General features: G+C 28.1%; 1 protein-coding gene across 1 annotated transcript in view; it reads left to right on the top strand.

Moving 5' to 3' along the window:
* Positions 1–12,860: 12,860 nt before the first annotated feature.
* Positions 12,861–16,695, top strand: part of LOC100214951 (sperm-associated antigen 6) — a 62,783-nt gene continuing 58,948 nt past the window's right edge. Inside the window, exon 1 of the mRNA XM_065810679.1 lies at positions 12,861–13,042. Coding sequence (XP_065666751.1) covers positions 13,015–13,042 — 28 coding nt within the window. The 5' untranslated portion in view covers positions 12,861–13,014. The remainder of the gene's footprint in view (positions 13,043–16,695) is intronic.

Raw genomic sequence — 16,695 nt, 5'->3', positions numbered from 1 at the left:
AAGTTTATTGCAAATGGACATGTGTCTGCCATTTGATATAAGAAAACAGTTCTCATGCGAGAAATTTAGTTATTCATTAGATGATGCTGAAAATCTTTGGCAAAAGTTAAAACCAATAATAGAACAATTTAAAGGCAATAGTGATTTATTTTATCAAGAATATTATGGATTGTTGAGCGAAAATCTACTAGCTTCACACTTCAGCGATCTAGCTTTGAGTAATACACTACTCACTGAAATGTCTTCTCTTATATTAAACAATCTTTCTGATATAAAACCAAATACTATTGAATCTGTAAATACAACTCAGGAAATAACTGATATAGAGAGAAAGAGTTTACAATATCTTATTGGATATATTTTTCAGAGAGTGTATACTAAATTTAAAAGTAGTAAAAATGTATGTAAGTATAGCCAACAGTGTGTTTCAATTTTACTGCGCTGTAGGGTTATGGAAGATGATACTCAGACACTTGTAAATATTAGAGATAGAGGGGGTTTGTGGAAAGTAAACAATATAATTCAAGATCTTTTTCTGACATGTGAGAATATTTTTCGTAAAAAAACAACACAAGTTTTTTTAAAACTAGATCCTGAAGTTCTAATCGAGTCCATGTCTACAAATTATATTGTTTTATCCCTTTATAAACAAGTTTGCAATGATCCAGAATCAACTGAAGTTAGTAAGAATTTGCTAGAGCACTTAATTACATTATTTGTAAGAGTTCGTTCATTTTCTTATGCCAAAGATATTATTGAAAAACATAAGATGAGAAAGAAAACCTGTAAAACTCGTTCATTGCGATGCGAAATAAAGAAAGCAAGTGAAGGAAATTGACATAAATATTGAACATAAAAGGCTATTTTCATAGCCACATATCTTTTTAAAACATTAATGGCATAAAACTACTTTAATTCTGTTTAAAATTTTACTTAATATTTACTTAATTTATTAAAATAGTACTTCAATAAACTTTTTGTTAGCTTTTTGTTGTAAATCTCATAGTAAATTCAGGGTTATGATCAATTGCGTATTTATATATATATATATATATATATATATATATATATATATATATATATATATATATATATATATATATATATATATATATATATATATATACGTAATTGATCATAACCCTGATCATTTAATATATATATATATATGTGTGTGTGTGTGTATATATATATATATATATATATATATATATATATATATATATATATATATATATATATATATATCACACTGACATTACACTGATTAAGGGATAGACGAGGGTACATGCATAGACTGATTTAGGGAGAACCTGCAAGTAAGTTGTTAGCACATTGAAAGGTTTGGGTTAGGGCAGGGATCAGCTTTTTTTCATTATTTTTCCTTTTTCTAAAAAAACACTACTAAATAAACTAAAATTTTCTAAAAAAAAACACACTTAAAGAAAGGTAACATATTTTATCATGTTTTGCTCACTATAGTTGGCAAGAGTAAGTATATATATATATATATATATATATATATATATATATATATATATATATATATATATATATATATATATATAAAATAAAATGTCATTGTTTTCGTTGAAAGAGGTTACACACCCCATGAACCTTGATTATACCTTAATTCCCTAATAAAAGTTTTTTTTTTTCTCAAAAAGTATATCAACCTGGGTCTCAAAAGAACCAGAATTTTATACAAATTTTAGAAATAATTGAAAAAAATCAATTTTTTTTAAACCAAAAATTATTAAGATCAAAATTATTAATAATTTTGTGACATTTAATAGCAATATCTTTCTAAAAAGATTTTCATAAGGAAGAATAAAAATATTTTTTTAATAATTAAAAAGAGCTATTTATATAAAAAAAATGTTTCTTTTTGCACCTCAATAACCTTACTCGCATGGGGCAATTTTCAGTTGCTACGGTACTGGCTGAGCCAATAAAATAAAATTTTATTGAAATGAATTAATTTTAGTTACGTTAAAGATATTCTTATGACTGTAGTGACAAAGTATTTCATCACTACATAGTCACACAAGTGATGAAGTACTTCATCGCTTTCATTTAACATATATTTTTTCAAAGCAAACTTTGATCACACCTGCGATCGTCGGTCACAGTCCCCAGTCCCAGTCCTTTATTTACTTATAAATAATTATGCAAGCAAATAGAAAACAAGCAAATGTTATTCCAAGTGAATTAAAATTATAAGTATTGATCTTGTTTATTTTAAATGTTTACTATACCTATGGCAGAATTAGTCAAAGACGTGGGGGGCAAGCTGACCCCCATGTCCCCTACAACAGTCAAACCGCGCCCCCTAAAATATTCAAAAAAATAATTTTTCTTTTAAATAACCCTCAGGAAGGGGTCCAAAATCAGTAGTTTAACTTACTTGAACTTGATGGAAGCCCGCCAATTTATTTTAATAAAATATGCCAATCGTATTTTGTTTAGAAATATTTTTTTGAAGAAAAACACAATGCCTTTATACTAATTCATTTATAGATACTCTTACCATTATAAATATAATGACAAATAATGCTTTTAAAACTTTGTGGTTATGAAAATAACCTTTTTATTTCAATTAATAAATGTGAAAAAGCAGAACTTAATGTTGGTTTGTAATTTGAATTAACTTTGAACTATTTTTTTTTCTTTTCGGTAAAGGATTATTTTCAATATCCATGATATTATTGTTAGTAGATTGAATGTTACCAGTAATTGGACGAACTGAAAATTGTGACTTGATTGTATTGTCATTGTAGCCAAAATCTTTGATAGATGGATTATCTTTTCTGCGACCAATTGCACGTTGTCTTCCAAAATAGTTTTCAAGGTCATCTTGGCAGAATCTTTCAGAAAATACAAATCGAACACCATTTTCAAGTAAAAATTTAACAACTTCTTTAAATGAATGCACTGTAATTTGCAAACCTTCATAAGTTTGAGAAGAAATAAACATTTTTGATTTTGAGCTCTCATCAAAACTTCCTTCTCGTTGATCTATAGATTCTTTCCACAATTTAAAGTATAAGAGGAAGTTATCTAACCAAGCAAATCTTGAATCATCTACTGATTCATAAGGTTTTAAAAATGGCTTTCTTTTTGTTATATGCTCAACACTGTTCTTTACATTCAAACAATCAAAAAACATATCCATCATTAAACAAAATTCTGCAGTTCCAGCAGCTTCTGGTGGTCCAAACTGCTTTAAAACATTTCCTACCGTTTCGCTCAATACTTGGGATGCAAGACGTACCCTCATCACAGAATATGGTGTTAAGTTTACATGATCGCTTGTTAGTTTAGGAACAAGTTTTAAACCTCTTTCTAAATCAGAATTATAAAATGTTGAAATATGATTCCAAAGAAGAAAAAATCCACTATTCCACATGTAGCGTGATTTACATCCAGAACCAGAATTACTTAGACAGTTTCGAGAAGTTTTGATTAGATGAGGTACATCTGCAAAGAAAAAGATGAATCTATTATCATTACTAAATAAGTTTTTAGTGCGATATATAATTTTTTTCCCTGAGCCACCATCTAATTTCTTATGCATTTTGAAAAACTTCCTATTTGGAGATGCACCATCTGCAGTTGCAGCTATGACTTTCAAATTTATACTCTCCAGATAACGCACTGCTTTCCAAAATATTGGCATAAGTTGTGTCGATGTTACTCCAGTTACTTTTGCTGCTCATTCCAAAATAGTTTCATGAAGTCTGGAATATTTTTTTGATTAAAACCAGAGTACAATGTTTTAAGGTCTTGATCAAGTTCTAAATTAACTTTTTCACTTTCCATATTCAAAACTGTTTTCATATGTTCAATCTGATTTTCCAACTGTTTGCATTTTAAACGATGTTGTTGCAAACTTAATTTAATTCGTTCGGTGGAGGTAAATTTAAGAGGAGCATTCAGCTTTGCAGGTTGGTTTAAAGTTTTATTTTTATTATTTACTTCATAATTAGTTTTAAGTTGCAAAGAATGGCATGAATAACAACAACTCTGGGATTTTATTAAAATATTACAATTAAGTGAACGATAAAACTCATCTTGATTTAATCTAGGTTTAAGAGGAAGTTGCTTAAAAAGCAAGTAGTTAAATTTTTTAGTTATAACATGCTTTTCAAATTTAAAGTTTTGATTGATTAAGTCTAAACTTTTTACTTCAACACCAGGACAAAGAACAAGAGTTTCAATATGACTTATAAATTTTGATAAAGAAACATTTAAAAAAGATCCTTTATATTGAAGGTACAAAAGATGATCTATTGGTAACATCCAACCAAAAATTCTTACACAATAGTCTAGCAACTCGTCGACATAAATTTCATACTTTGGTAAAATATGTTCTGGAGAATTACAAGTAATTACTATAAATCTATCATCCAAAGAAATTTTCCAACAATCATCAAGAGAGAGCTTTAAAATACGTTTTGTAAAATCATCAAAAGATTTGTAACATGACGTTGTAGTTCGAGAAATTAACTCTTGCGTCACTAAAAACTCCTCACGTTTTGTAATGGATATTGAACTTCGCTGTGATTGATTACTTTTCTTAGGGAGATTTAGAGTTGGCAATGCTCCATCCTTTAAAATTTTTCGAGATGAGTAAACCCAAAATTGATCTTCAGTAAAGTGAAGCTCGCAAATATAAATGTTGAAGGAATCAATTCGTTTTTTCAAAGAATCATCGATGAGTCTGTCTCTAGTAATTACGTTAATAAGCTCATTACTCCATTTCTTATTTGCATCATTAGTTGGAGTAGGAACTTTGAAAATGCTGATACCTTTGTGTCTTCTTGAAGTTGAACAACCAAATATTGCACAATTTTCACCAGGCATATCAAAAAAAATCAATTTCAATAAAAATAGAAAGACAACTTTAAAAAATAACAGGCAACCGCTAACAACAACAATCTTTTTGTGCAGGTTCGGAAGTCCGGAAACGAGAAAAAACAGTATGAAAGAGTTAAAACAATGCGCTATTGTTCGCTTCCAAACTATATCTTTCTTATAACTATGATTTAAAGGACCTTGGCAGGCTATCTCATTTTCCGTGTTATTGTTTTCATCTTTTCTTTCATTGTTTTTATTATTATCTACAGTTTGTGGAAATTGCATATTAGTTTGGTTTGATGAAAAAAAATTTGTCATTATCGGAAGTTTAGCTACCATTTCCTCTCTCTCTTTCTTCAATCTTCTTTTAGAAGCTCCACTTTCATATTTTTTTAGCATTATAATTATAACTGTATAATCTGAAAAGTGTTAAACTGTTCTTTTTTTCTCTTTCACGAATTTAGCGCTTCAGCTATTAAATGCATTCATACAAGAACTCTTTTGTGCGGAAGTACAAAAGAATTGTAGAATTGCAATCGTTAATGCATTTTCAATAACAATATAATTATTCAAGTCATTAATAATTTTCCGAAGGGAATTGTTTTTGTAGCAATTAGAACAAATGTTACATTCAATTATTGCTAAAAGGCGCTGCTACCAATCTCGTAATTTTTTTTTTGTAGAAGTAGTTGCGCTCCTTCGTTGTCAAACACCGGAAAAATATATAATGCAGCGTTTTTGTTGACAGTTATTTTATTTTTGTGCTTTTGTTTTCAGACAATTTAGTAAATTTAACTTTGGCTCTTTTAAGTTAATAAAAGATTTAATTTTCAGAGTTAATAAAAAATTATTTACTTTGAATCGGGCCCCCTAAAATTGTGGGGCTCACGGCTATAGCCCCCCTTGATCCGCCACTGATACAAAGTAATAATTTTTGCAAACATTTTTTATTCATGATTTCTTCTTATATTTACAACCGTGCAATATTTTTTACTACATAAATATTTTTTAATGTTAATTCACCTCCCCAAGGCCGAGAAGGCCACTACAGGCGAGGAGGCTACTTAACTGTGGTTATAACTCTCTTCAACTCTATAACTCCGAATCACGAACTTTGATAAACAAGGTCGCTGCGCGGAGAAACAAGTTAAGCGCGCTACCACCAGGGACGTGGTGGGGATCGAACTCAGACTAATAAATTTGGATATAATAAATTATTCACATCCTCATTCTAGAGTAGGTTACGGCCATTTTACGAAGCTTTTCTAAATAGCAATTGTTCAGCTCCGAAGCTGCAAATCTTTTCACTGTCTTGTTAATATTCTTGTCAACAGCTTCACAGCTTTGCTCACTGTAAATTCCCAAGGGTTTGCTTTTTCTTTCTAGAAACATGATGAGATGTGACTGTAAGATGTGAAATTTTCAACATAGACTAATCTTGTGTGTCGTGTACTCTATCAGATACTGATGCAAGTTGCACATTTCTGAGACAAATTCATGACTATCTCTGCTGAATTCAAGGGAAAGCTTCATTCCAAAACATCCTTCTGTCACTAAAATGAACAAGTTTAAAAGAAATATGTTTACAAAAACTAATAAATATAGTATAAACTATAGGTGAAAAAGAATTAACTAATTACGTACCCTTTTTGAATTTCCTTAAAGTCTCAATACAAGGTATAATCAACAGAGGAGCGATAGTTATAAGTTGATCCAAGCAAGAAGTACCTTTTGACAATTAGGTCCATCAAATCCTCCTCCATTGTAACTGTGCCTTGTTACAGTTTTACTGAATAAGAACCTCTTAGTTGAGCCATCAGAACATCTGTTATTTGTGTAACAATGTAATTTGCTCAAACAAATGTAATTCAGGAGGCGGAACTATATCAATAACAAAAGTTTCTCCGGACTGCTCCATTAGGCATGGTCGAACAACATTTTTATAGTTTTTCGCGTCCTTATAAAGTTCACTATCCTCAATAAATTTCTGATGCCAATTAGTCAAACTTTGAAAAGTCCTCAACTTTCCATTTCTGTCATTTTTTTCTCCTTCACAATAACAGCAAGCATACTTTCCCCCGTTTGTCTATAAGTGTTAGTATTAAAAAAGACTTTATTAAAATATTAAGTTTAATACTGATAAAATAATAAAAAGCAATCACTTTTTATAAATTAGCATACAATTACACAAAGTATAATAATGTTTAACTTACAGAAATGCCCAGGAAACAATTAACAAGCTTCAGGTCAGCTGCTACTGTGTAATTTAGCTCATTCTGCTTAAGTAGTTTAATAAGCCTCCCTAAATTATAATTACTTTCTTGTACTCCATGTACAAGACCCAAAATAAGAACTGCATTAACCCCTGTATTTTTCATGCTTCTTTTCTCTATTTGTAGCTCTTCTGGGTTGAAGATGTTCATTATGACTTTCAGTGAACCTTGACCCTCATCAATATCAATTCTTATAAAGCAATTGTAGGGATTAAGTTTTCTGTGTTCACAAATTTCTTTTATTAGTTCCCACGGTTCAGGAACAAATACAGCATCTTTCTGAATTGTACCTAAAACCTTGCAGTTTCCATTGTTATGTGTTTGTTGAAAACTGCATGAAACTACTTCATAAAATTGATTTAACTGGAAAGATTTGTCCTTAATACTTTTTGAGGCATTAGGTTTGATCTTTACGTATCTCCGTCATTATGCAATCCATTGCTGACATGGGAAGATCCATTTTCTTATTTTTATAGTAAACAATGTATCTGAAGATATATCTAAAATAGGTTTATACACATCTTCAGAGTAGAGAGTAACATGAAGAGCTTTGCCACCTACAAAAGATATATTTACTAAGACAATGTTCTATTCACTAATGTTTGACTTCGATATATACGTATCCATATTTATTATTATAAAACTAATAATAAATATAGATAGATAGAAAAATATGAATACACAATTACCAGTTGCTACACTTAATTCTTTATTGTCAGATGTTTTATATATATCTTTAGTACATAGGAAATAACTTGTTGGGAGGTTTTTGAGTCTTGAGAAAGAATGAGCTCATGTAGATTTTGCACTAGATATTGCAGATTTTGTGCAAGGGTGACTGATACCTTTACTTACCCTTTGGAAGCAATCTGTGCAAAAAGATGCATTATTCACATCTGAGGACTTAGGCTCTTTATCAAAATCCTCAATAAACTCAGAATTTAATTGATTTTTTGATGACTCCTTTTCTCTTATGCAATACAGCAAATGGGACGTATGTCCCATTTGCTGCATTAGTACTGGTCTATGTGTATGCATAGACCAGTATCCTTTAGTCTACATAGTTTGTAGATTAAAGGATAAACCCTGCATCCACATATAGAATAATGAGTTTTTGTAGAGCTGGGTTATTCTCTAATTTATGACATTTTACATCTTTATCAAGACAGCAAAAACAAACAATATTCCTGTTTTCTTAATGAAACCTTTGTCTTGTAAAGCTCATTTTGACCCAATACTGGGAGTTATTTGATGAATCTTTAGCAAACTATTTAAATTTTAATACCTAAATGTAAAGTAAATTTTTAAACAGCCTTAATGCAGAGAACTTATCAGGTCCAAAATAACGCTTAAAAGAACAACAAAGGCATATTTTTATACTTTATTTTTTATACTATTTATATACTTAAGACAGATTCGGATTCTGCATTTTTGGTGTTTGAGAAAGCAAACTCTCAGACATGAGGTAAACTCCAAACATTTATATGTTTATGTCAAATAAAGATGTTTTGCAAAATATTGGGATGATTGGAGCCTGGAAACAAAAAAAACAAAAAAATTTCCTCCTCTGCCCATAAACGTCAGAGCAACAAGTTAATAAATTATTTTTTTAAGTATTTTTAACTATGATCATTTTAAATGAGAAATTTCAAATTTTGTGCAATGATTTCTTGGCGTTAAAAAATGACGACCATTTGAAGTTTTAACTTCCCTCAATTTGAGGGGGTTACAAATTTAATATTGCCATAATTCTTGAACACGGAAAGATTTTTACATTAAAATTTGAAATTTTTAAATTAATATGAATTTAGTTGAGATTATCAAAAAAAAAATTTACGAACTTGTTGCTCTCACTTTTAAGAGCAGGCGGAAAAATTTAAAGGACTTTTTTGTTCCCAGGCTCCAATCATTCCAATATTTTTACAAAACTTCCTTATTTTGACACAAGTATAAACATATGTTTCGAGTTTACTCTATGTTTGAAAGTTAGTATTTAAAACACCAATAAAGGCTGGATCTGCCACGGAGTCAAAATTTCTTCTGCAAAGTGATTATTTAAAAAAGCGTATAAATCCGAAAAAGAAACGCTTTTTATTTTGTTTTCGATGGAAAACATCTCATGCACACCCAAAGTATTGTTATCTTTTGAAACATCTTGAGTACCTTTTAGGTCAACTTAAAACCTCTTAATCGAAACAGTGTACAACATACAGTTAAGTAGATTTCTTAGTAGTTTAAAAGTAATTCTATAAAAGTTTAGTTTGAAAAGTTGAATTTTTAATAATTTAATGAGCAGAAATCACTATCAATATCATATTTATCATAAAGATGTTTAAAAACAGGCCAAAATATAATTTTGTATGATCATATCATATGAATAATACAAACTTTAAACCTTCAATCATCGTTTTTGTAAATTATATCATTTTACTATATTTTGATACTATTGTCGCGTCTTATTTCTTTCTTATTGTATTTAAAGTATATTTATAAGGTTTGTTTAAAAGAATAACATGAAAAAGATCTACTCAACTTCGATATCAAAAACATATCAAAAGCCAATGACTCTAACCAATATTTGTTTAGTTTATCAGTTTTATAGCCAGTTTCACTCAGTTTACAAAAACAGCTTGTTTTAATCGGTCTAGTAGTGAAATAGTGTTTTTTTGAATCTTCTAATTTCTATTCTCAAAAAATAAACTTACCTGTTGCTCCGATCAAAGTTTATAAAACATTGACAAATAAAAGTGCTGATAAAATAAATCCCAATCCAAATTTAATTAGTAATAGTCCTGTTACAGGAAACTCTGCTATCCATCTTGGTTTATCTCCTGTAACTCAAGGATTCCATTCAGTTGCAAGCGGTTATAAATTAATTGACGAAAAGTTGTTACATGAAAAACTTAAAGATGTTTTACTGTGTAGTCTTGGTCATAAATCTTCTCTTAGTCTTCTAGAAAAGTCGTCACACAAATATGGACTTGCTGAAACACTTATTTTTAAATGCTCAAGCTGTTTAAAAGAAAGTTCATTTGAAACTAGTTCACGTGTCAAATTGCACCCTTCAAAATCTAAAAAACCATTTGATGTCAATGTTCGCTCTGTATATGCCAGTTCAACTATTGGTCATGCTGGTCTTAAAAAATTTTGTGCTTGTATGGATTTATCATCTCCTATAAATACCGTACAACAAGTAGGAGCACTTAAGTATGTTAGGTTTGCTGGAGACGGAGACACTGGCAGTTTTGGAAAAGTTAGAAATTGATGTAATGAAGTTTTCGTAAACGGATATGAAATTGAAAAGGAGGAATGTGTTGGACCTGTTCAGGATGGATACTGGCTTTAGGGAATTAAAAAGGAAGAACAAAGGCCTCAGGTTGTCAGATGGAAAGACAGTTGGAGGTCGTGTTAGGCTTACAGATAAGATGATTGATAAAATGCAAAATTATTATGGGGAAGCTATCCGTAACAACAGTGGGAATCTGGATTTAATACAAAAAGCTGTGTAGGCTATTTTTAAACATATGATTCAAGACAATTCAAAATCTTTAGATGAACAACATTCTCTCTGTTCTAAGCATATTGATACTTGGTGTACATATTGGAGAAACAAACCACAGTTTTGTAGTATTAAACAACTTCCATGTAGTATTAAACAACTTCAAAATTCATTTGTTGACCTTTTAAGACCACTGTTTACAAATCTTAAAATCAGTGAGCTTCTTAATCGCTGTTTGCTAGGTCTGACACAAAATCAAAATGAATCTGTGAATGGGTTTTTTGGTAGAAATGTTCTAAAAATAAGTTTTGCGGACCAATCAAAGTTGAAATTGCAGTTTCAGAAACAATGTAGCAGTTTAATGCTGGTGCAAAGTCAAGATTAGAACTTTTAAAATCTATTGGATTACCAATTTATACCAGAAATATGGCTACTGCTGTCTGGCAACAAGATAGTATTTGGATTAAAATTACAACAACAAAAAATAATACTTGATAAAAAGAAATCAGTAATATACATATCTTCTATATAACATATAAACATCTATATTTCAATATACTTTTTTTTATGTAGAAATTAAAAAAGAAACTAATTCATATATTATATGCTATTGCATATAATATTTGAATTAATTTACAAAAATATATAGTTTGGTGTATGCCAAACTCTATATTTTTGAGCAGTTAATCATATATATTATGTTCTTGATTGCTTTTTTAATCAAGCATGTATCAATTAGTATTCCGTCAAAATTTCATTTAAGTTTCAGTGGGGAAAAGATGTTTTTGAAAGTTTTTAAAAATAGAACACAGTTTAAACATTTTTGTTTAAACTGTGTTCTATTCCTTTTATAATTTCCCATTTATAACCACATTATTGATTGCTGTATACAATTATTTTGAAGATAATCATTGCCAATTTTAACCAATATTCTGCACTATATTTTGAGCCTTTATTTTTTCAAGCGACCCCCTGGTTCCATTTTAAGTTTTTTTTTTTTTTTTAAATAATTGTAGTTCAAATATTTTTAAATCATCTCTATAAATTTCATTGTCTAAAACATATTGTAAAAGATTTGGTAGACTAAAGAAAAAATGTAGTTATTTTGAGAATTATAGTGTATGGCCACCTTAAAATCATAAAATCATCAAAACCTATGTATTGATTTTAAATATTTATAAAGATACGACTATTTAAAGTTATTGTAAGGAGTAAGTTTAAAACTGACGTAATAATAAACCTTTTTAAACAAAAAGTTAATTTTTGATAAAATTTTATACTTGTCAATGTATTTTGATCTCGTTTTTTGATCTTGATGTATTTTGATCTCGATGTATTTTGATCTCGTTTATTACAGAAATATTTTTTTAATAATAATTTTATAAGGCCTATTCAGTTCGGGCTGTGGTTTCCTTAAAAAATCAATTTAATTCAATCTAATTCTCATTTTTAACACAAAATTTAACCTAATAAAAATTTGAGTATGCATAAGTCTTTTTGTTACTTATCTTGAACACAAAAGTCCTGGGCACTCTCTTCTTTCCAGGCACATGTGAAACATTTACATTTTCTTATAGGAAAGTTTGGGACCCTTTCCAAAATCTGCATTTCGGGACCCCAACAAACTTAAAAAATTGTATCTCAGTTAATAAATTATATATAGAGCCAGGGGGGCGCGGGCTTTCCCCACTTTTTTTCTTAAGAACCTTTTTTTTTTTTAAGTAGAAATTTCTAGATATAGAGAACTTTTATTTAGAAATTGACTATTATGCCCCTCCCCTTCGAAACCCGTGTCGTCAGCCCTGATAAATAAATAAAATGCTGCCAAATTTTGAATAGTGTCCTTAACAAGATGACCCAATCCCAATTTAAGATGACCACGCACTCCCAATTTAAGAGTGCAAGGTTTCTAACTACAACTCCATTATTGGGAAAAAATAATAGTGTAAATAATTGTGTATATCTTTTAGATTGATCCAGAATGCTGGATTGAGAAATTTAAAAATTAGGATCGGGGTCTACTTTGATTTAAAAAATAGATTATACAACCGTCAAAATAATTTATAATGCATAATTTATTTTAGAATATTAATTTTTTTAATATTAAATTTTTCTATTTTCAAACATTCACTAATTATATTTATTTACAGGGTAACTTAATTTAGTTGCATATTTTAATATAAATAAAAACCGCCATGTGTAATAACTTTGTTTAACCTTCATTATTTACTTTCCTAATAGCGTCTTTGTTTTTGCCGGTTGCTATGCAGGATTTATTATTTATAGATTTATAAAATTAAAAATAGATAGCATAGCTTGCTTTACAATATTCATGCAAACAGTTAAAATAAAAAGACTGCCACTATAACAATTGTTGGAATAATGAGTACAACCAGACAAGTGCTTCAAGGTATATTTTTACACCTGTTTGTTTTACAAAGTAAGTTTTTCCAAAATTAAAAAAAACAAAAGTTTCTACTGAAACTGTTAAGGATGACCAATAACCGAGTTGAAGCAAGGTTTTTGTTTACATGCTAATGAAAATTGATAGGTTTTTTGTGACTTTAAGGTGATTCTTAAAATTACTTACTCAAATGAATCGCAGTCATGCTAATATAGCTATTACAGTTGTTGTAATTTACAACCACAATATACAGCTTCATTATATTTTACAATATTGTTGTAAAGTATAATGAAACTGTACTTGTTAATACAGTTACAAAATTGTATTAGTAGAAGGTAGCTTTTATAAATATTTAATTACAATATATAAAAAATACAACATTAAAAAAATCGTATATACATTGTATAACAATGTAAATGCAATTTTTAAAACTCATTCACAATAATTCTTTGTTTAAAAAGTGATGTTAAACATCAAATGCAATTTGTTTGATGAAGGTTGGTTTATGCAGTTTAAGATTAATTTAATGATTTAAAATTAATAGACTGGGTAATATAAAATAAATGTTTACTACGCTTGAAAAAAAAAACTAATTTAACTACACTTAAAAACTTTAAATTAAAAACCAGTACAAAACCTTTGAGCAATGTAAAAACTTTAAAAGATTGTAATAGTGATTTATTTTATAGCATTTTATTGAGGAAATTCAGTAAAATAAATAAAGCAAAAATGTTATTTATAAAGAAATTGCATAATAATATGTGCATAAATAGAATATTTATAACTCATTTAAGATGCTTTTATGCTTTTTCAACTTTCTTTTCAAGGTTCTTACTATATAATTGTGGTATTTATCTTTTTTTTTTTAATGTGTGATTGCATTTTTTGCTTATTATAATTGTTATCCTCTTATCAAGAAATGCGAAGAAAGTTTTCTGGGAAAATTATATTTTATAAATTTAAAATACATTAACTTTCTCATATATGTTTTTTTGTTAAAATTTTATCAGACATAATATCTTATAAACCTGGATGAATTTAAAGTCAAAACTAAAATTTTTTTAAGATAACTTTAAGAATATAACAGTACTAAAAGTTTTAGCATTTTAACACAAATAAACATAAACATTTGAAAATTTAGTACTTTATAATATTTTAATACTAATAATTTGTCTAGTAATATAATAAGATTTGTAAAATTTTTAAAAGAGCAACCATATTTTAAAAAGTTTTCTCTAACCAGCAAGAAAATATTTACTAGTTATACTAATAATTTAATATAATAATACTAATTAAGTAAATAAAATAATCAGAATAGAAGTAAAATTTATGAAATTAAATAGATTTATTTTGTAATAACAATAGCATAATTAATTTAACAAAAATTTATCAAGATTGTGCTTGACAAAAAGATTTCGATAAAATTTACTTTTTGTATACTTAATAACTTTTATTATGAGCTGAAACTTTTATTTGGTTAGATGACTAATTCCAAATTTTATCAGACATAATATCTTATAAACCTGGATGAATTTAAAGTTTTAGGTCAAAAATAAAATTTTTTTTAAGATAACTTTAAGAATATAACAGTACTAAAAGTTTTAGCATTTTAACACAAATAAACATAAACATTTGAAAATTTAGTACTTTATAATATTTTAATACTAATAATTTGTCTAGTAATATAATAAGATTTGTAAAATTTTTAAAAGAGCAACCAAATTTTAAAAAGTTTTCTCTAACCAGCAAGAAAATATTTACTAGTTATACTAATAATTTAATATAATAATACTAATTAAGTAAATAAAATAATCAGAATAGAAGTAAAATTTATGAAATTAAATAGATTTATTTTGTAATAACAATAGCATAATTAATTTAACAAAAATTTATCAAGATTGTGCTTGACAAAAAGATTTCGATAAAATTTACTTTTTGTATACTTAATAACTTTTATTATTAGCTGAAACTTTTATTTGGTTAGATGACTAATTCCAAATTTTATCAGACATAATATCTTATAAACCTGGATGAATTTAAAGTTTTAGGTCAAAAATAAAATTTTTTTTAAGATAACTTTAAGAATATAACAGTACTAAAAGTTTTAGCATTTTAACACAAATAAACATAAACATTTGAAAATTTAGTACTTTATAATATTTTAATACTAATAATTTGTCTAGTAATATAATAAGATTTGTAAAATTTTTAAAAGAGCAACCATATTTTAAAAAGTTTTCTCTAACCAGCAAGAAAATATTTACTAGTTATACTAATAATTTAATATAATAATACTAATTAAGTAAATAAAATAATCAGAATAGAAGTAAAATTTATGAAATTAAATAGATTTATTTTGTAATAACAATAGCATAATTAATTTAACAAAAATTTATCAAGATTGTGCTTGACAAAAAGATTTCGATAAAATTTACTTTTTGTATACTTAATAACTTTTATTATTAGCTGAAACTTTTATTTGGTTAGATGACTAATTCCAAATGTTAGACTTTTTATGACCAATTATCATGAAATTAACTAAGTGCAAAAAGTGTTTCACCATTTACTATATAAAAAAAAACTTGTTTTCCTGCCTGCTGGAAAATGGTATCTGTGGTTTCAATTTTCAAAAACTCTTGAGAACATTCTGACCCCTCCAACTATCCTCTGATCAGTCTACTCTCTGTTAATAACAAGGTCTTTGAGTCTTTGATCAACAAACTTCTAACATCCCATCTTGAGTCAAATAACTTACTGTCAGACAATCAATACTGTTTTCAATCCTTTCACTCTACAGCTGACTTGTTAACTGCTGTGATTGAAAGATTCTGGTGTCGTCGGTCCTGTATATAATTTAATAACTGAGATATAATTTATTAGGCTTGTTGGGGTCCCAAAATGCAAGTTTTGGAAGAGACTCTAAACTTTCCCATAAATTTAAAATGTAGATTAAATGTTTACATGTGCCTGTGATTGAAAGAATCATGCATTACGATGAGTTTAGGGCTATTGCTCTTGACATATCTAAAGCTTTCTACAAAGTTTGGCATGCTAGTCTTCTTCATAAGCTTATATATCTGTGAAAGTTTTTGAGATTATCAAATCACTTCTTTCTAACCGCTTTATTAAAGTTATCCTCAAAGGTCAACACTCTTTTTCATTTCCAGTAATTTTTGGGGTATCTCAAAGTTCTATCATTAGCCCTGTTTTGTTTCTTATTTATATTAATGATCTTTCTGACAACCTTATATCTAAAGTGGCTTTATTTGCTGATAACTCTACTTTATACTCCTGTCTTGATAAAAAGTTTTTCGATCACTAGGAACAGGCATCAGATCTTGAATCTGACTTTTGTGAGATCAGATTGGAGCTTGTAGTGACTTGTTAACTTTAAATCCACCAAAACTTAGTTATTTTCTGTAAACAAACTATTACAGCACTGTTGACATTCCATTACTGATGAATGGCAATGTCACACTGAGTCCTCTTGTTTATGTCTTGAATTATCGTTCACTGTTGATCTCTCATGGAAACCATTTATACAATTGATTACTAAATTGGCATCTGCTGAGGATGCTTTTCTTCATAATGTATTTTTTTTCAAATACAGTTAAAAACATTTTAATTTGAAATAACTTTAATGTTCATGCAACTGTTAG

Source organism: Hydra vulgaris, chromosome 11, assembly GCF_038396675.1.
Source record: "Hydra vulgaris chromosome 11, alternate assembly HydraT2T_AEP".
In the NCBI taxonomy this organism is placed as follows: domain Eukaryota; kingdom Metazoa; phylum Cnidaria; class Hydrozoa; order Anthoathecata; family Hydridae; genus Hydra; species Hydra vulgaris.
The sequence above is the reverse complement of the archived record's forward strand: the minus strand, read 5'-3'. Positions and strand labels throughout refer to the sequence as shown.